Genomic DNA, 19,882 nt, shown 5'->3' with positions numbered 1-19,882 from the left:
CCCGAGGACACGCCCCCAGGGGCGGAGAGAAGTCCGGGGGCGGAGCCTGGGCTGGAGGCTTGCCCTCTGATTGGGGCAGGGATTGGAGACCTGCCCTCTGATTGGAGGAGCAGGGACATAAATTTGAATAGGGGCGTGGCCTCTCCTGTCGAGGGACCCGAGGACACGCCCCCGGAGCGGGGCGAAGTCCGGGGGCGGAGCCTGGGTTGGAGGCCTGCCCTCTGATTGGGGCAGGGATTGGAGGCCTGCCCTCTAATTGGAACAGAGCCATGAATTTGAATAGGGGCGTGGCCTCTCCTATTGAGGGACCCGAGGACACGCACCCCAGGGGCGGGGAGAAGTCCGGGGGCGGGGCCTGGGCTGGAGGCCTGCCCTCTGATTGGAGCAGGGATTGGAGGCCTGCCCTCCGATTGGAGCAGGGACAGGAATTTGAATAGGGGCGTGGCCTCTCCTATCGAGGGACCCCCTCCCAGAGGACACGCCCCCCAGGCGCGGATCGAAGTCCGGGGGCGGAGCCTGGGCTGGAGGCCTGCCCTGTGATTGGGGCAGGGACTGGAAGCCTGCCCTCTGATTAGGGCAGGGACAGGAATTTGAATAAGGGCGTGGCGGGCCCTGTGAGGGTCCTAAGCCACGCCCCCATGAGGCGTGGCTTTGTCTGGGGGCGGGGCCTAGAGCCGGAATCCTGATTGGACCAGACTCCTACAGGGGGGCGGGCGGAGAGGTTGGAGGCCTGCCCTGGGATTGGGGCAGAGACTGGACTCCGGTTGGGGGCGTGGCCGAAATCTAGGCTTCCGATTGGTGCAGGTCCTGGCACAATTGAGGGCAAGCCCCGGGATTGGAGCAGGAGCTGGGCGGTGGATGGGGGGGGCGGGACCGAAATCAGGGCTCCTGATTGGGGCGGGGCCTGACGATGACGTCACGTGTGGGTGGGCCCAGAACGTGACGTCAGTGGAAGGGGCGGGGCTATCGTGGGGAAGCCCTCCGCTGGAGCAGGAGGTGGGGCCTTAATTGAGGATTCATTCATAATAATAATAATAATAATAATGATGGCATTTATTAAGCACTTACTATGTGCAAAGCGCTGTTTTAAGCGCTGGGGAGGTTACAAGGTGATAATAATAATAATGGCATTTATTAAGCGCTTACTATGTGCAAAGCACTGTTCTAAGCGTTGGGGAGGGGCTACAAGGTGATCAGGTTGTCCCACGGGGGGCTCACAGTCTTCATCCCCATTTTACAGCTGAGAGAACTGAGGCCCAGAGAAGTGAAGTGACTTGCCCAAAGTCACACAGCCGACAAGTGGCAGAGCCGGGATTTGAACCCAAGACCTCTGACTCCAAAGCCCATGCTCTTTCCACTGAGCCACGCTGCTTCTCTGAGTTCACTTGAGGAGCAGCGTGGCTCAGTGGAAAGAGCCCGGGCTCTGGAGTCAGAGGCCATGGGTTCAAATCCCAGCTCCGCCAGTTGTCAGCTGTGTGACTTTGGGCAAGTCACTTCACCTCTCTCAGTTCCCTCATCTGTAAAATGGGAATGAAGACTGTGAGCCCCCCGTGGGACAACCTGATCACCTTGTAACCTCCCCTGCGCTTAGAACAGTGCTTTGCACATAGTAAGTGCTTAATAAATGCCATCATTATGATTATTATTATTAAGCAAGATGGTAATGAGACAGTCAAGTGGGTCTAGAAGCAAAACAGCTTCAGAGGGGATGGTCTGAAGAGAGGCAAATGCAAGGCCCAGATCACTGTGTTTCATTCATTTAATCGCATTTATTGAGCGCTTACTGGGTGCAGAGCACTGTACTAAGCGCTTGGGAGAGTATAATAGAACGCTAAATAGACACATTCCCTGCCCACAGAGAGCCTCCACATTAGCATTCCTCCCCACAATCCACCCTGGCCCTACAAAACACCACACAGTTCAATGACATAAGCGCTTTAATATTTGCAAAGCATCAATCCTCGGGTCCCTAGACCTGGCCCCAGGAGGGCAGGAAGAGAGATCATCGTCGGACTGGTCGGCGGCTTCCCAAGCGCTTAGTACAGTGCTCTGCACACGGTAAGCGCTCAAATACGATTGATGATGATGATGATGACCCGTCTCACTAGCAGAAGAAGTCCCATTGCTGAAAGGGAGACAGAAATGGGAGTTGGCAAAGCCCCAAACCTTGGCTTTTCCAGGCTGAGCCAGACTCACTCCACGGGCAGGGAAGTGGCTGGTAAATTAAACGCAAATCACCAGCAAATGGAGAAGCAACGTGCCTTAGTCGTAAGAACACGGGAGTCAGAGGTCGTGGGTTCTAATCCCCCCTCCACCACTTGTCAGCTGGGTGGCTTTGGGCAAATCATTTAACTTCTCTGTGCCTCAGTTACCTCCTCTGTAAAATGGGGATTAAGACTGTGAGCCCCACGTGTGAGCCTGATAACCTTGTATCTACCCCCCAGGACTGAACAGTGCTTGGCACATAGTAAGCGCTTAACAAATACCATCATCATCATTAAATTGAAAATGTTCTTTCCAGATGGTGAGAGGGGAATCAGCACAACCCCACCAGGACTTCCCCCCTAAATTCCCGGATCCCGCCTCCATGAGACTCACGTCCGTTTTCACCGTGACCTTCCCCGGTTTGAGAGGCTGGGTCTCCCGGACGACGCTGCTGGGGAAATAGCCGAGCCGGGCGGCCTGGTCTCCATAGTAGGCCCCTTGCACCTAATAATAATAACAACTGTGGTCCTTGCTAAGCACTTACTATGTGCCAGGCACTGTAAAAATAATAATAATAATAATTGTGGTATTTGTTAAGAGCTTATTATGTGCCAGGCACTGTATTAAGCTAAGCACTTACTATATGCCAGGCACTGTAAAAATAATAATAATAATAATAATTGCGGTATTTGTTAAGAGCTTATTATGTGCCAGGCACTGTATTAAGCTAAGCACCGGGGTGGATACAAGCAAACCGGGTTGGACACAGTCCCTGTCCTGTGTGGGGCTCACAGTCTCAATCCCCACTCTTCAGATGAGGTAACGGAGGCACAGAGAAGTTAACTGACTTGCCCCAGGTCACACAGCAGACGAGTGGCGGAGCCGGGATGTCCTTCCACCCCCGCCCACCCAGCACCTTCACGGACTTACGCTGCCCCCCCAGAAGAGCCGCCCCCGGCCCCGGAGCTTGGAGAAGACGTAGATGACCTGTCCCTGTTGGAAGGACAGGAAGCGGCAGTCAGGCCCCACGTAGTCCTGGAGAGCCACGGCCATGGAGATGGGGTCTGGGGAGGAGGTGAGAGTTTGTCTGGGCTGCCCGGGACCGCCGCCCACCCGCCCACCCTGGGCACAGCGGGCCAGCTCTTTCCCGGGCTGCCAGCTGCTTGCCCACCCCACCCCAGGAGCCCCCGCACCCCTATAGACCGAATGCCCCCCAACCAGCCTGCGAGCCATCTCCCCAATCCCCAGATCTCACAGCTGCACTCCTCGTCCGCGCACAGCTTCCTGTCTGCCAGTGTGGGCATAGGGCGGGCGGCGGGGCCGGGCCGCGGGAGGCCACAGAGCAGGGCCACGGCGAGGAGCAGCTGGCCTCGGCCCATCTCGGGAGGATAACGGTGGGGTGGTTCAGCTCCGGTCTGGAAGCGTGGCACGGGGGTGGGGGGTGGACGGGGGGCACCTCCTGCCGCTCCTCCTCCTCCTCCCCACGCTCCTGCGATTCCGGTGAACACTCTGCGTCTTTCCCAGGCTCAGCGGGAGCCGGACGGAAGAGGTAGGAGCACAGAGGTGTCTTCTGCCACCTGCCAAGAGATCAGTCAGCCGGTCCATCTAATTAATCATCATCATCAATATCGTATTTATTGAGCGCTTACTGTGTGCAGAGCACTGTACTAAGCGCTTGGGAAGTACAAGTTGGCAACATATAGAGACAGTCCCTACCCAACGGTGGGCTCACAGTCTAAAAGGGGGAGACAGAGAACAAAACCAAACATACTAACAAAATAAAATAAATAGAATAGATATGTACAAGTAAAATAAATAGAGTAACAAATATGTACAAACATATATACATATATACAGGTGCTGTGGGGAAGGGAAGGAGGCAAGATGGGGGGGTGGAGAGGGGGACGAGGGGGAGAGGAAGGAAGGGGCTCAGCCTGGGAAGGCCTCCCGGAGGAGGTGAGCTCTCAGTAGGGCCTTGAAGGGAGGAAGAGAGCTAGCTTGGCGGATGGGCAGAGGGATTGGGGGCATTCCAGGCCCCGGGGGATGACGTGGGCAGGGGGTCGATGGCGGGACAGGCGAGAATGAGGCACGGTGAGGAGATTAGCGGCAGAGGAGCGGAGGATGCCGGGTGGGCTGCAGAAGGAGAGAAGGGAGGTGAGGCAGGAGGGGGCGAGGTGATGGACAGACCCGAAGTCCAAGGTGAGGAGTTTCTGTGTGTAGAGCACTGTACTAAGCGCTTGGGAGAGGATGATATAAAACTAAACAGACACATTCCCTGCCCACAATGAGCTTATAGTCTAGAGGGGGTGACAGACAGCAATAAAAATAACTAGGGGGGCCAGGCTGAACCAGACCAGGGGAAGGGGTGACCGCCAGGGTCCCTGACTGCCCGGCTGGGTCTGGGAGAGGATAATAATAATAATAATTATGGTATTTGTTAAGCGCTTACTATGTGCCAAACACTGTTCTAAGTGCAGGGGTACATACAAAGTAATCAGGTTGGACACAGACCCTGTCCCACATGGGACTCGCAGTCTTGATCCCCGTCTTACAGATCAATCAATCAATCAATCGTATGTATTGAGCACTTACAGATGAGGCCCAGAGATGTGAAGTGACTTGCCAGAGCCAGGATTAGAGCCCACATCCTCTGACTCCCAAACCCATTCTCTTGCCACTAAGTCATGCTGCTTCCCATTCACTCAGTCGTATTTATTGAGCACTGTACTAAGCGCTTGGGAAGTACAAATCGGCAACACACAGGGACGGTCCTCATTCAACAACGGGCTCCCGGTCTAGAAGCGGGGTTACGGGGAAGCCCCCGGTCCCTGTTTCTCAGGAAGGGTTCGGCTGCCAGATACCTTCAGGCCCTGGTCCCGGTGGGCAAAGGGGGCTACCAACATTGTGCAGGGACCATGCATTTGTGAGTGGATGTTGGCTGAGATCTGAGGAGCCCCCATCCCTTTGAAGGAGAGGTGACCCTAGACCTCTCCTTGCCGAGGTGGGCCCGGAATCCGCGTCCCCTCCGGGGCGGCAGGGAAGGGTGGGAAAGGAGGAGCCCGGATGCCCAAATCCCAGTTTTGCCCTCCGGCCTGGCTTACCGGCCTCGCCACACACCCCACAGCCAGAAGAGCGTCCGGCCAGGTCCACGGAGGGAGCTGAAATTATGCGGAGCATTTCCTGTGCGGAGGGGCCCTCGGCAGAGGGAAGGGGGTGGCTCAGGCTGAGGGCGGGGGCCGGGGCCGGGGAAAGGGAAGACCACCGCCAGAACCCCACCCGCCCCATCGTCCACCTGGCTCGCCGCTCCGGACCCCGGGCGGAGGCGGACGGGGAGACCCGGCCCTCCTGCTCCCACAAACCTGGCCGGACCGAGCCACCGGCCAGAGTTGAAAAGCAGTGGCGATTTTAAAAATGATATTTATTAAGCGCTTACTATGTTCCAGGCACTGTACTGAGTGCTAAGATACACACTAATCAGGTTGGACACGGTCCCTGTCCCACGTGGGGCTCCCAATCCCCATTTTACAGATGAGGGAACTGAGGCCGAGAGAATCAATCAATCAATCATATTTATTGAGCGCTTACTGTGTGCAGAGCACTGTACTAAGTGCTTGGGAAGTACAAGTCGGCAATACATCATCATCACCAATCGTATTTATTGAGCGCTTACTGTGTGCAGAGCACTGTACTAAGCGCTTGGGAAGTACAAGTTGGCAACACATAGAGACAGTCCCTACCCAGCAGTGGGCTCACAGTCTAGAAGGGGGAGACAGAGAACAAAACCGAACACGCTAACAAAATAAAATAAATAGAATAGATATGTACAAGATAAATAGAGTAATAAATATGAGAGAAGTGACGTGACTTACCCAAGGTCACGCAGCAAAAAAGCGGCAGAGCTGGGATTAGGACATAGCTCCTTCTGGCTCCCGGGCCCGTACTCTATCCACTAGGCCACACTGCTTCTCCAGGCCCTTAGTAAGTGCTTGATGATGATGGCATTTGTTAAGCGCTTACTATGCGCAAAGCACTGTTCTAAGCACAGGAGGATGCAAGGTGATCAGATTGTCCCACATGGGGCTCTCAGTCTTCATCCCCATTTTACAGATGAGGTAACTGAGGCACAGAGAAGTGAAGTGACTCGCCCAAAGTCACACAATCCTGTGTGACACAATCCTATGTGCAGAGCACTGTACTAAGCGCTTGGGAAGTACAAGTTGGTAACATATAGAGCCAGTCCCTACCCAACAGTGGGCTTACAGTCTAAAAGGGGGAGACAGAGAACAAAACCAAACATACTAACACAACTGACAATTGGCAGAGCTGGGATTTGAACCCATGACCTCTGATTCCCAAGCCCGTGCTCTTTCCATTGAGCCACGCTGCAGGCACTTTATTAAGTTCTTATTATATCCAGAGCACTGTGTTAAGTGCCCGGAAAAGTACACAGGTGAAAATTAGACTCAGCACTGGCCCTCAAGGAGTTCCCAACCTGGGAACGAGGAAGGGCAGAAGGGACAAGCTAAGCGCTCAATAAATACGATTGAATGAATGACAAGCGACAGACACAAGACACATAGAGAAGGATGAAACAATAAAAACAAAAACAGTAAAAGAGACAAGGCCCGTAATAGATGACAAGGGATCCGAGCACTGTGGCTAGAGGAGCAGAGTTTCGGTTCTTCTTTCTTTTATGGCATTTATTAAGCGCTTACTATGTGCAAAGCACTGTTCTAAGCGCTTCTTCAAGCTTACTACAGTGCTCTGCGAATAGTAAGTGCTCAATAAATACCATTCATCATCATCATCAATCGTATTTATTGAGCACTTACTGTGTGCAGAGCACTGTACTAAGCGCTTGGGAAGTACAAGTTGGCGACATATAGAGACAGTCCCTACCCAACAGTGGGCTCACAGTCTAAAAGGGGGAGACAGAGAACAAAACCAAACATACTAACAAAATAAAATAGATATGTACAAGTAAAATAAATAGAGTAACAAATATGTACAAACATATATATACATATATGCAGGTGCAGTGGGGAAGGGAAGGAGGTAAGATGGGGGGATGGAGAGGGGGACGAGGGGGAGAGGAAGGAAGGGGATTGTTTCTTCATGGCTCAGAGTTCATCAGTCAGTTACTAGTATTTATTGAGCGCTTACTGAGTGCAGAGCACTGTGCTAAGGGCTTGGGAGATTACAATAAAACAATAAACAGACACATTCCCTGCCCACAATGAGTTTGAAGTCTAGATGGGGAGAGTTCATCAGTTTGTCTCACTCTCGAGACTGCGAGTTAACTGATTTGTCAACTCTACTCTTCATTCCCAAGAGTCCACTACAGTGCCCGGGAGAGTAAGTGCTCAATAAATACCACCGATTGATCAATCCATCGATTGATGAGACACAGCAGCAGCCGCAGCCTCCCTGTGATTCTGAAAACTGAGACCACTTCATGCCACCACTGCCTCCTCATCCTTCTGGCTGGAGAACGATCAATTAATCGGTGGTATTTATTAAGTGCCTACTGTGTGCAGAGCACTGTTCTTGGGAGAGTGCAAGAGAGTTGGTAGACCTGTTATCTGCCCACGAGGACTTTACAAGTCTGGAAGACAGAATTAAAATCACTTCGCTTCTCTGTGCCTCAGTTACCTCATCTGTAAAACGGGGATTGAGATTGTGAGTCCCATGTTGGACAGGAATTTTTGTCCAACCCAAGTTGCTTGTATTCACCCCAGCGTTTAGTACAGTGCGTAGCACATAGTAAGTGCTTAATAAATACCTTAACACTAATAACTTATTCATTCATTCAATTGTATTTATTGAGCACTTAGTGTGTGCAGAGCACTGTACTAAGCACTTGGGAAGTGCAAGTTAGCAACACATAGAGACGGTCCCTACCCAAAACAGACTCACAGTTTAGATGGAGGAGACAGACAACAAGACAAAACATGTGGACAGGTGTCAAGTCATCAGAACAAGTAGAATTAAAGCTAGAGGTACATCATTAACAAAATAAATAGAATAGTAAATATGTACAGTTAATAATAGTAAAATAAATGATGCGTATGAATACAAGTGCTTCTAGACCGTGAGCCGGTTGTTGGGTAGGGATCGTCTCTATATGTTGCCAATTTGTACTTCCCAAGTGCTTAGTACAGTGCTCTGCATACAGTAAGCGCTCAATAAATACGGTTGAATGAATTGAATAGCAAATGTTTAAAGGGGATGGATTCAGTGCGTAGGTAATGTAGATTATAATGATGGCATTTATTAAGCGCTTACTATGTGCAAAGCACTGTTCTAAGCGCTGGGGAGGTTACAAGGTGATCAGGTTGTCCCATGGGGGGGCTCAGTCTTAATCCCCATTTTACAGATGAGGTAACTGGCACAGAGAAGTTAAGCGACTTGCCCAAAGTCACACAGCTGACAATTGGCGGAGCCAGGATTTGAACCCATGACCTCTGACTCCAAAGTCCGGGCTCTTTCCACTGAGCCATGCTGCTTCTAGATGGGAGGAAGAAAAATGAGAGCCCCTACGGAAGCAGTGTGGCCCAGTGGGTGAAGCACAGGCCTTTGAGTCAGGTCATGGGTTCTAATCCCAGCTCCGCCACTTGTCTTGCGTGACCTTGGGCAAATCATTTAACTTCAGTTCCCTCATCTCTGAAATAGAGATTAAAGACAGCGAAATTTAGTGGGACAGGGACTGTCCCCAAACGATTAATTTGTACCTACCCCAGTTCTCAGTACAGTGCCTAGTACGTAGTGATTAAAAAAATGCTTGGCACGTAATAATAATGATGGCATTTATTTAGCACTTATGTGCAAAGCACTGTGCTAAGCACTGGGGAGTTTACAAGGTGATCAGGTTGTCCCACAGGGGGGCTCATAGTCTTAATCCTCACTTTACAGATGAGGTAACAGGCGCAGGGAAGTTAAGTGCCCCCCCCTTCCTTCCTCTCCCCCTCGTCCCCCTCTCCATCCCCCCCATCTTACCTCCTTCCCTTCCCCACAGCACCTGTACATATGTATATACGTTTGTACATATTTATTACTCTATTTACTTATTTATTTTACTTGTACATATCTATTCTATTTATTTTATTTTGTTAGTATGTTTGGTTTTGTTCTCTGTCTCCCCCTTTTAGACTGTGAGCCCACTGTTGGGTAGGGACTGTCTCTAGATGTTGCCAATTTGTACTTCCCAAGCGCTTAGTACAGTGCTCTGCACATAGCAAGCGCTCAATAAATACGATTGATGATGATGATGATGAAGTGACTAGCCCAAAGTCACACAGCTGACAATTGGCGGAGTGGGGATCTGAACCCATGACCTGACTTCAAAGTCCGTGCTCTTTCCACTAAGCCACGCTGCTTCTGCTAGACAAGTGATGGAGCGGCGATTAGAACCCATGACCTTCGGACTCCCAGGGCCATGCTCTATCCACTGCACCGTGCTGTTTTGATAAAGCAGATTGGCAGGGGGTAAAGTTTAAGGAGAAGGCCGAAGCGACCCGGCCAACCGCTTCAGCGATTAACCAATTCACCAGGGCTCCCTAGCTAGATTGGGGGCTCCTGCAGTGATTGTGTCTACCCCCCAAGGGTTCAGATGGGTGCCCTGCCCACAGCAAGTGCTCAATAAATCCCCTCCATGGTTGACAACTCTTTCCCGGGCAGGGGGAGGATTCCCTGCTGCCTTCCCGCTCGTTTCCAGGACACAAGCAAACTTGCTCCAATCAACCAATCAATTTATTGAGCGCTTACTGTGTGCAGAGCACTGTACTAAGCGCTTGGGAAGTACAAGTCGGCAACACCTCCACACAAGCAGGGCTTTGACCATTTGAAGCGCAAGCCCACTGGGACTTCTCCAGCCAGGAAGTAGCAACAGTGAGAACCCCCAGCTGGATGCTTAAGCTGGAACCCCCGTATCCTCCCCTCCTCCAGCTGTTCTTGCATTTTTAATAGTAATTACAGTAGTTATAGTAATTATTATGTACCAGGCACTGGTACAACCCCAAGTCCTCAATTCCACAGGTGCTCAACTGATGAGGACTAAGACTGGCCTTTGCTGGACTCCAAGTCCCAAAATGCCGCAAAGCAACTATTCTGTGCATGCTAGAGTGTGTGTATGTGTGTCTGTCTGTCTGGCCTGCTCTTATCTGGACCGCAGAGCAGATCAGCGCCTGGCAGGCCTCACTCGGCTTACCCCAAGCCAGGACGAGGCTCTGAGATGGGGGGCAAAGAGAAGAAGTCCCACCCAGAGTGGCGAGATTGTCGCCCACAATCTTCTCCTTCTGCCCATCTCAAGACCCCAAACAATGAGGGTGATGGCCCCTGCCGTTTTCAAGCCTTGAGATCCAGGTGTGCCCACCCCAGGTCTCCGAGAAGACCTGGGTATCGCAAAATGGTGGCTGGATGACCTCTGAGCTCTCTCCCCAACTGCTAAGAGGGGAGAAAGGGTCAGGGTGGGCGATGAAGATGGGGGGGGGTGTCAGAGAAAGGGTCCCCGGTGGCTAAATGAGAGGGGGCTGGAGTTGGGTTTGACCAAGCCGAGGCAGTGGTGAGGAGCGAGGATGGGGCAGGAGGGAAGGCCCGGGCCAGTCAAGGCAGTGGCATCAGGCCGCAGCCCGGCCTTGCCCTCCGTCCCCAGCTGCCGGGTCGACTGCAGAGGGTGGGCGCTGACCTCCGCCCTGTGGGCCACTCCAAGGGTCCGGGCCAGGATCCTCCACCGAGCCTGGTAGGGCAGCGGGCCGCCGAGGGAAGCCCACCACCCCACCTGGCCTCGCGGCCCCGACGCCTCAAGGACGGAGCGGCACGTAGACACAGCGGGGAAGACGACGTTGGACACTTTATTAGGCTCCTCAGCCCCAGGTGCAATGCCTGCCATGCAGACCCTGGGTACAAGGCTGAAGACCGGCAGCTCACATCCAAACACCCACCCCCACACACACACTCAAAAAAAACCCCCAAACCACCAGAAGTTACAAAGGCAGAGGGTAGGGAAGAGGGGACAGTTGAGGCCTGGCCCCCCACCCCCAGATGGGACTTACCTTTGGGGCCTGGTGGCCCCAAGCTGAGGATGGGGGGCAGGCCAGGAATGGGGGGGGGGGGGGGAGGGAGGGAGGGAGTGACTATTTCTTGGCAAAGGAGATCTTCATGGCATTGTTCTGGGTGATCTTGAAGCCCTGCAGGGCGTCCCGAGCGGCTCCGGCCTGCACCTCGTTGTCAAACTCCACAAAGGCGATGTCGTGGCGGCCGGGGACCAGGCGGACTTCCTTGAAGCCAGGGAACCTGGACGGGGTGAAGGGGAGTCCAGGTGAGGATGGGGGGCACCATGATGGCGGCCAGAAGCTGTCCCGGGGTGCTCGTCCCCCTTCCCCTCCCCACAACCCGCCGCGACCCCACCAGAGCACAGAGGGACGGAGGACTCACTGGTTGAACAGCATGGACAGCATGAGCTCGTTGGTCTCCTCGGGTAGGTTGGTGAGGAACAGGATGTGGTTGGGTGGGTTCTCCGACAGCTGGGCACAAAGAGGGGTGGGGGTGAGGGCAGCCCCAGCTGCACCCTCCAACGCCAACCCGGCCATCGCTGCCCCCGCCACCCGAGAGGGTCGGGGACAGGGTACTCACCGGCTGGGCAGGTGGCATCTGGCCGGCCATCATCTGCTGCGGGGGCATGGCTCCTGGGGGGATCTGGCCGGGGGTCATGCCAGGGGGCGGGATCATGCCCGGAGGTGGCATGTACGGTGGCTGGCCTGGCAGGTGATGCATCATGCGAGGGGTCTGGCTCATGGGGGGCATCCCCTGCGCACAGAGAAGAGGGGCGGTGGGGGAGGGAGATGAGAGATTCAGTTGCCCCTCTTGCCATGCCAGGGCTTCAATCTCTGCCTGACCTCAACCCCATCCGCAGCCCGGTCAGGCGGGCTCCGCCTCCAAGCTCTCGGGGCGGAAAAGTCATTGGAAGAGAGGGGGATCCCGGCACCCTCTGCCTCCTGCCAGAGGCAGGAGAGGAAAAATGGCATGCAACTGCAAAACAACAGATGGGGACCACACGCCCGCCCGCCCACTCCAACCAGGGTCTTGACTGTCTGGGGTTGGGGGGCACTTACCGGGACGGGACCCTGCACGGCGGGCACCACGGGGGTAGCCGCCCCGGCCACCGCCTTCTTGGTGGCCGGCGCCTCCTGGCTCTTGGGCTTTCGCTTCTCCCGCTTGCGGTCCCGCTCCACATACGTGCCCTTCATCTTGGAGATGATGTCAGAGTCCGACTTGGCGTACTGGATTCTCTGCGGCCAAAGGGAACGGGTCGGCTTCTGCCTCCCGGCTCATCCGCGGAGCCAGCCGGGAGACCCGAGGGGCGGAGCGGGACTCGGGGGATGCCCGGAACCACGGCCGGGGCTCCAAAGCACCCAACTGGCGCCACCAGAACCAACCATCAGTCAATTGTATTTACTGAGTGCTTATTGTGTGCACAGCACTGTACTGAACACTTAGGAGAGGATGCTATAACAATAGAATAGACCCATTTCCTCACTCACAACAGGCTAACAGTCTAGAGGGGGCTGAACCTTGGTTCGGACGAGAACAGAAGTACACGTGGCCCAGGGGTCCTCAGTCCAACCTGCTGGGGGTCTCCCTGCCCACTTCGCCAGGGGACCCTTCAAGGGAAGGACCAAAGGGAGAAGTGGGGGGAGACCAGCCCCCAGATCTTCTCCTGTACCCCAGGGGAATAAAGGGCATCAGCGAGAGCTTAAATGAAGCAGCATGGCTCAATCAATCAATCAATCGTATTTATTGAGCGCTTACTGTGTGCACAGCACTGTACTAAGCGCTTGGGAAACACAAGTCGGCAACACATAGAGACGGTCCCTACCCAACAGTGGGCTCACAGTCTAGAAGGCTCAATGGAAAGAGCCCAGGCTTGGGAGCCAGAGGTCATGGGTTCTAGTCACAGCTCCGCCACTCGTCAGCTGTATGTCTTTGAGCAAGTCACTTCATTTCTCTATGCCTCAGTTCCCTCATCTGTAAAATGGGGATTAAGACTGTGAGCCCCACATGGGACAACCTGATTGCCTTGTATCCCCCACCAGGGCTTAGAGCAGTGCTTGGCACAGAGTAAGCGCTTAAATACCACCATTATTATGATGAACTCATTCCCCCGGCCGATGGGGGTGGGGGACGGGACAGACTCCTCTGACCTTTCCTCAACCCGGCCACTTACCATGGGCTTATCGTAGAAGGGGAAGCCCTGCATGGAGCGCAACGCATTGGTAGCGCTGTTGACCTCCTTGAAGATGACAAAGGCCTGACCCCGCATCTTCAGGCTCCGGGACACCAGGATGTCCAGGATCTGGCCGAACTGGGAGAAGATGGCGTACAGGGATTTCTTCAACTCTGGAAGAGAGGGAAGAAGGGCAGACAGGAGGTTGAGTGTGAGAGAAAGACAGAGTGCCTGTCTAATTCCGGCTCCATCACCTGCCTGCCGTGTGACCGCGGTTCCATCGCATGACTTCTCTGGGCTTGTCTGGGTAGGAGGGAGAACAGATTTTGAATCCCCTTTTGACAGATGAGGAACCTGTGAGCCCCTTGAGGACAGAGTCCACGCCTGAACTGATTCTGCTTAACCACTGGCACAATATTGTTATTATTAATAACCCTCCCTCTCCCCGCTGCTCAGCAAAACAGCAGGTTTGCAAAGGTGTCCTTTTCCAGCCAGACTCATGAAACTGAGGGAGGGTTTTCCACGGGTTTCAGGCACCGACTGAATAGATCGCATCCTCCCCTAAGGCTCCAGCACACTCTAAAAACAGCAAGTCCGAATGATATTAAGTGCTTACTACATGCAAAACAGTGTACTAAGTACTAGGAAAGAATAAACAGGTGGGATTGAGTCATGGTCCCTGGCCCTCAAAAATAAGAGCATCTGAAAATTTCAAAAGCGGGAGGACTGGAGACGGTCACATCAATCAATCAATCGTATTTATTGAGCGTTTACTGTGTGCAGAGCACTGTACTAAGCACTTGGGAAGTACAAGTTGGCAATGACACTACACAACACTAAGCAGCACTGCACAGTGGATAGAGCCGGTGCCTGACAGTCAGAATCCTGGCTCTGCCACTTGCCTATGTGACTTTGGGCAAATCACTTCACTTCTCTGGGCCTCAGTTACCTCATCTGTAAAATGGGGATTGAGCCCGTGAGCCCCACGTGGGACAAGGGACCATGCCCAAACCAATCTGCTTGTCTCCATCCCAGAGTTTAGTACGGTGTCTGGCACATGGTAAGCGCTTAAATACCGTTATTATTATTTGAAAGGACAACCACCCAAAATACAAACAACCATCAGTAGGATGATGTGGCTAGAAGAGCAGAATTTCAGGCTCCCTGGGGCTCAGAGTCCACTGCACCCCTGCAGCTGGAGGTCTTCCTGAGGTTTTCTGGAAACCTCATGCTACGGGCGCTGTTTTCTTTTCCATCTGGGTGGTGGGTTGGGACTCTGAACCACTCACTCACCTTGCCCCCTCCTACCTCACCTCGCTGCTCTCCTATTACAACCCAGCTCGCACACTTCGCTCCTCTAATGATAATCTCCTCACTGTACCTCGATCTCGTCTATCTCTCCGTCGACCTCTCACCCACGTCCCACCTCTAGCCTGGAACGCCCTCCCTCCTCATATCCGACAATTACTCTCCTCCCCTCTGAAGTCTTATTGCAGGTATGTCTCCTCCAGGAAGGAGGCCTTCCCTGACTAAACAAACCCTCCTCTCCTCTTCTCCCACTCCCTTCTGCGTCACACTGGTTTGCTCCCTTTGCTCTTCCCCCCACCAAGCCGCAAAGCACTGATGTACATCTCTGTCTTTTATTTTATTTATATTGATGTCTGTCTCCCCTGTGTCTAGAGACTGAGTTCACTGTTCACTGAGTTCACCTGTATATATGTTTGTACATATTTATTACTCTATTTATTTATTTTGCTTGTACATATCTATTCTATTTATTTTATTTTGTTAGTATGTTTGTTTTGTTCTCTGTCTCCCCCTTTTAGACTGTGAGCCCACTGTTGGGTAGGGACTGTCTCTATATGTTGCCAATTTGTACTTCCCAAGCGCTTAGTACAGTGCTCTGCACATAGTAAGCGCTCAATAAATACGATTGATGATGATGATGATGACGACTGTGGGGAAGGAATGTGCCTACCAACTCTGTTGTACTGAACTCATCCAAGCACTCAACACAGTAAACGCTCATTAAATGCAACTGACTGACTGTGACTACTCTAAAAGAACTCCTTTCTGTTTCTTTTTTGGGGGCGGGGGGAAGGAATGGGACACCCGCAGAGGATAAGTCATGCCTCCTATTGTACTTTCCCTAGTCCGTAATACAATGTACTGTCCACAATAGGCACGTGACAAACATCATGGATTGAGTAATTTGGTTAAGTAGCCCCATAAAAAAAGGGCAACATACCCAGCATGATCCAGACTGCAGCAAATGACTGGAATCCATCAGTCGTATTTACTGAGCATCTACTGTACACAGAGCACCATTCTAAACGCTTGAGAGTTGGAATCCATGATCCTGCCCCCAAGGAGCTTTCAATCTAGTAGCAGAAGATACACACCATAATGAATTCCCCGATCCCTGCCTACGCCTGAGCAGGGAATCTCTGTGGCGACTCTTTCAAAGTAAGCCAAACGGGACTTTGCTCAGGACACCAACCCTGCATCTTCCACAGCCACCGTTAAGGAAGGAGAAGCGTGGAGGTTAGATAGCTCAACACCTGGAACTACAAATCCCAAAATGCTGCTGAGGCCCCGGGATCTAATCCCTACTCTGCCACGTACCTGCTTGGTGACCTTGGTCAAGTCACCTGGCTTCTCTGTGCCTCACTCCTATCATCTGCAAAATGGGGATTCAATATTTGCTCTCTCTCCTACTTAGAGTACGAACCCCATGAGGAACGTGATTACCTTGTAGCACTTAAATACCACAATCATCATCAATCTAGCTAGGGTATCCCAATAGACAGGCTATTTGGAGAGCTACCTGTCACCAGGAGGCTTGTACTTTCCAAGCGCTTAGTACAGTGCTTTGCACACAGTAAGCGCTCAATAAATACAACTGAATGAATGAAATGAGGCACTGCTCAAGTCTCAGGGAGAGCTAGGCCCATGTTTTTTATGGTGCTTGTTAAGTGCCTACTATGAGCCAATCAACCATATTTACAAAGCGATTACTGTGCACAGAGCACTGTACTAAGTGCTTCGGAGAGCACAATATAACAGACACAATCCCTGCCCACAAGTTTACTGTCTATCCCAAGCACTGTACTAAACTCTGGGGTAGAAACAAGTTAATCAGGTTGGACCCAGTCCATGTCCAACATGGGGCTCAGTCTTAACCCCCATTTTACAGAGGAGGGAACTGAGTCGCAGAGAAAGGTCACAGAACAATAGCAGCGCTGAGATTAGAACCCAGGTCCTCTGACTTCCAGGTTCAAACTCTTTAATAATAATTCTGGTACTTGTTAAGCACTTAGTATGCACCAAGCACTGGAGTAAATGCGAGGTAATCAGGTTGGACACAGTCCCTGTCCCACATGGGGCTCACAGTCTCCACCCCTATTTTACAGATGAGGGAACTGAGGCCCAGAGAAGTGAAGTGACTTGCCCAAGGTCACACAGCGGACAAATGGCGGACTCGGAATTAGAATCCACGACGTTCTGATTCCCAGGCCCCAGTTCTATCCACTGCATCATACTGGTTCTTTCCATTAGGCCACACTGCTTCCCTCCAAAGCCACCCTGGTTCCCAGGGCAGGCCCAGGCCTTATGTATGGTTGTACATATTTATTACTCTATTTATTTATTTATTTTACTTGTACATTTCTATCCTATTTATTTTGTTGGTATGTTTGGTTCTGTTCTCTGTCTCCCCCTTTTAGACTGCGAGCCCACTGTTGGGTAGGGACCGTCTCTATGTGTTGCCAATTTGTACTTCCCAAGCGCTTAGTACAGTGCTCTGCACATAGTAAGCGCTCAATAAATACGATTGATTGATTGACTGATTGACCCCTCGGAGAGCAACCGACTCACCATCTTTCTTGATCTTCTCATTGAGGTTGTTGATATAGATGGTGTGATTCGGACGAGTCTCGGGCACAGCCATGGCTGAACTGTTGAGAACCTGTAAAGAACGAGGTGAGAAAGGTCGCTTCTAATTCCCCTTCGACCTCCAGCTCCCCTAGCCACCACTGTAACCCTCTGGACCAGAAGGAGTGTACAGACCTGTAATTTATAATTGCGGTATTTGTTAAGCACTTACAGAGAAGCAACGTGGCTCAGTGGAAAGAGCCCGGGGTTAGGGGTCAGAGGTCACGGGTTCTAATCCCAGCTCCACCACCTGTCTGCTGTGTGACCTTGGGCAAGTCACTTCACTTCTTTGAGCCTCAGTTCCCTCATCTGTAAAATGGGGATTAAGACTGTAAACCCCATGTGGGACGTGATCACCTTGTATCCGCCCCAGAGCTTAGAACAGTGTCTTGCACATAGTAAGCGCTTAACAAATACCATTATTATTATTACTAAGCGTCAGGCAATGTACTAAACACTGAGGTGAATACAAGCAAATCGGGTTGGACAAAGTCCCTGTCCCACGTGGAGCTCACAGTCTTAACCCCCAATTTATAGATGAGGGAACTGAGGCCCACAGAAATGAAGTAATTTGCCCCAGGTCACAGATTAGACAAGTGGTGAAGTTGGAATGAGAACCCGTCTCTCCCTCCACCCTGTAAACTCTTTGTTTGCAGAAAACGTGTCTGTTCATTGTTACACTGTACTCTCCCAAGGGTTTAGTACAGTGCTCTGCACCCAGTAAGTGCTCAGTTAATACCACTGATTGAATGGGTCCCGACATAATACCAGTAATGATGGTATTTGTTAAGCACTTATTATTGACAAGCAGCATGGCTCGGTGGAAAGAGCACGGGCTTTAGGAGAAGCAGCGTGGCTCAGTGGAAAGAGCCCGGGCTTTGGAGTCAGAGGTCATGGGTTCAAATCTCAGCTCTGCCAATTGTCAGCTGTGTGACTTTGGGCAAGTCACTTCACTTCTCTGGGCCTGTTACCTCATCTGTAAAATGGGGATGAAGTTTGTAAGCCCCCCCGTGGGATAACCCCATCACCTTGTAACCTCCCCAGCGCTTAGAACAGTGCTTTGCACATAGTAAGCGCTTAATAAATGCCATTATTATTATTTGGAGTCAGAGGTCATGGGTTCAAATCCCGGCTCCGCCAACTGTCAGCTGTGCGACTTTGAGCAAGTCACTTAACTTCTCTGGACCTCGGTTCCCTCATCTGTAAAATGGGGATTAAGACTGTGGGATAACCGGATCACTCTGTAACCTCCCCAGCGCTTAGAACTGTGCAAGCGCTTAATAGATGCCATCATTATTATTATTACTACGTTGCAAGCACGGGCGGTAGTGTAGGCTGCACCCCCAGAATTATCATCATCATCATCAATCGTATTTATTGAGCGCTTACTTTGTGCAGAGCACTGTACTAAGCGCTTGGGAAGTACAAGTTGGCAACAAATAGAGACGGTCCCTGCCTAAACCAGACCGATGGGCTGCAGGGTCCCCCCCTCCTTTTTGAGGTCGCCATCAATTAGCCCAGTGCTCTGCACACAGTAAGCGCTCAATAAATACGATTGATTGATTGATCATCATCATCATCACCATCACCATCAATCGTATTTATTGAGCGCTTACTGTGTGCAGAGCACTGTACTAAGCGCTTGGGAAGTACAAGTTGGCAACATATTGAGACACTCCCTGCCTAAACCAGACCGATGGGCTGCAGGATCCCCCCTCCTTTTTGAGGTCGCCATCAATTAGTCCAGTGCTCTGCACACAGTAAGCGCTCAATAAATACGATTGATTGATCATCATCATCATCATCAATCGTATTTATTGAGCGCTTACTGTGTGCAGAGCACTGGACTAAGCGCTTGGGAAGTACAAATTGGCAACATATAGAGACAGTCCCTACCCAACAGTGGGCTCACAGTCTAAAAGGGGGAGACAGAGAACAAAATCAAACATACTAACAAAATGAAATAAATAGAATAGGTATGTACAAGTAAAATAAATAAATAAATAAATATGTACAAACATATATACAGTGCTGTGGGGAAGGGAAGGAGGTAAGATGAGGGGGATGGAGAGGGGGACGAGGGGGAGAGGAAGGAAGGGGCTCAGTCTGGGAAGGCCTCCTGGAGGAGGTGAGCTCTCAGTAGGGTTTGATTGATTGATTGATTGGGAGCTCCGGTGTCATCATCAATCGGCCCGGACGGGAGGAGGCGCCCGTAGCTTCGGGGACCGGAGAGCCTGAAAATTCCCGTCCCGAGAGGAAGGCCGACCCCCTGGGAGCCCACCGCACCACCCGCCCCGCACCACCTGATCTCACCTCCAACGGATGGCCACCGATTGACCCCTCCGCTCCCGCCGCCAACGACTGCTCGCTCCTCCGCGGCCGCTTCCGGTTACGGCCCCGCCCACCCCCGGCCGGGCCCAATCCCCGCGAAGAGCGGCCGCCCCGCTCGCCCGTCGCCCAATCAGATCGCAGATCGTGCTCCCGCCCTCGGCGCGCCTTCCTCGCCCCGCCCCCCGCGGCACG

General features: G+C 52.2%; 2 protein-coding genes across 2 annotated transcripts; both read right to left on the bottom strand.

Annotated features, from left to right (window-relative positions):
- Positions 1 to 1,919: 1,919 nt before the first annotated feature.
- MIA (MIA SH3 domain containing) lies at positions 1,920 to 3,741 on the bottom strand. Its single transcript, XM_038767468.1, has 4 exons — positions 3,461 to 3,741; positions 3,136 to 3,269; positions 2,599 to 2,709; positions 1,920 to 2,125 (listed from the first exon to the last, which is right to left on the bottom strand). Exons 1-4 carry the CDS (start codon positions 3,582 to 3,584, stop codon positions 2,105 to 2,107), a joined length of 390 nt encoding a protein of 129 aa, XP_038623396.1. The 5' UTR covers positions 3,585 to 3,741; the 3' UTR covers positions 1,920 to 2,104.
- A 7,293-nt stretch (positions 3,742 to 11,034) lies between these two features.
- SNRPA (small nuclear ribonucleoprotein polypeptide A) lies at positions 11,035 to 19,729 on the bottom strand. Its single transcript, XM_038767306.1, has 7 exons — positions 19,673 to 19,729; positions 17,303 to 17,393; positions 13,427 to 13,599; positions 12,315 to 12,491; positions 11,836 to 12,009; positions 11,638 to 11,726; positions 11,035 to 11,496 (listed from the first exon to the last, which is right to left on the bottom strand). Exons 2-7 carry the CDS (start codon positions 17,373 to 17,375, stop codon positions 11,337 to 11,339), a joined length of 846 nt encoding a protein of 281 aa, XP_038623234.1. The 5' UTR covers positions 17,376 to 17,393; positions 19,673 to 19,729; the 3' UTR covers positions 11,035 to 11,336.
- Positions 19,730 to 19,882: the final 153 nt, after the last annotated feature.

The sequence above is a fragment of the Tachyglossus aculeatus genome, chromosome 26, assembly GCF_015852505.1.
Source record: "Tachyglossus aculeatus isolate mTacAcu1 chromosome 26, mTacAcu1.pri, whole genome shotgun sequence".
Classification (NCBI taxonomy): Eukaryota; Metazoa; Chordata; class Mammalia; order Monotremata; family Tachyglossidae; genus Tachyglossus; species Tachyglossus aculeatus.
The sequence above is the reverse complement of the archived record's forward strand: the minus strand, read 5'-3'. Positions and strand labels throughout refer to the sequence as shown.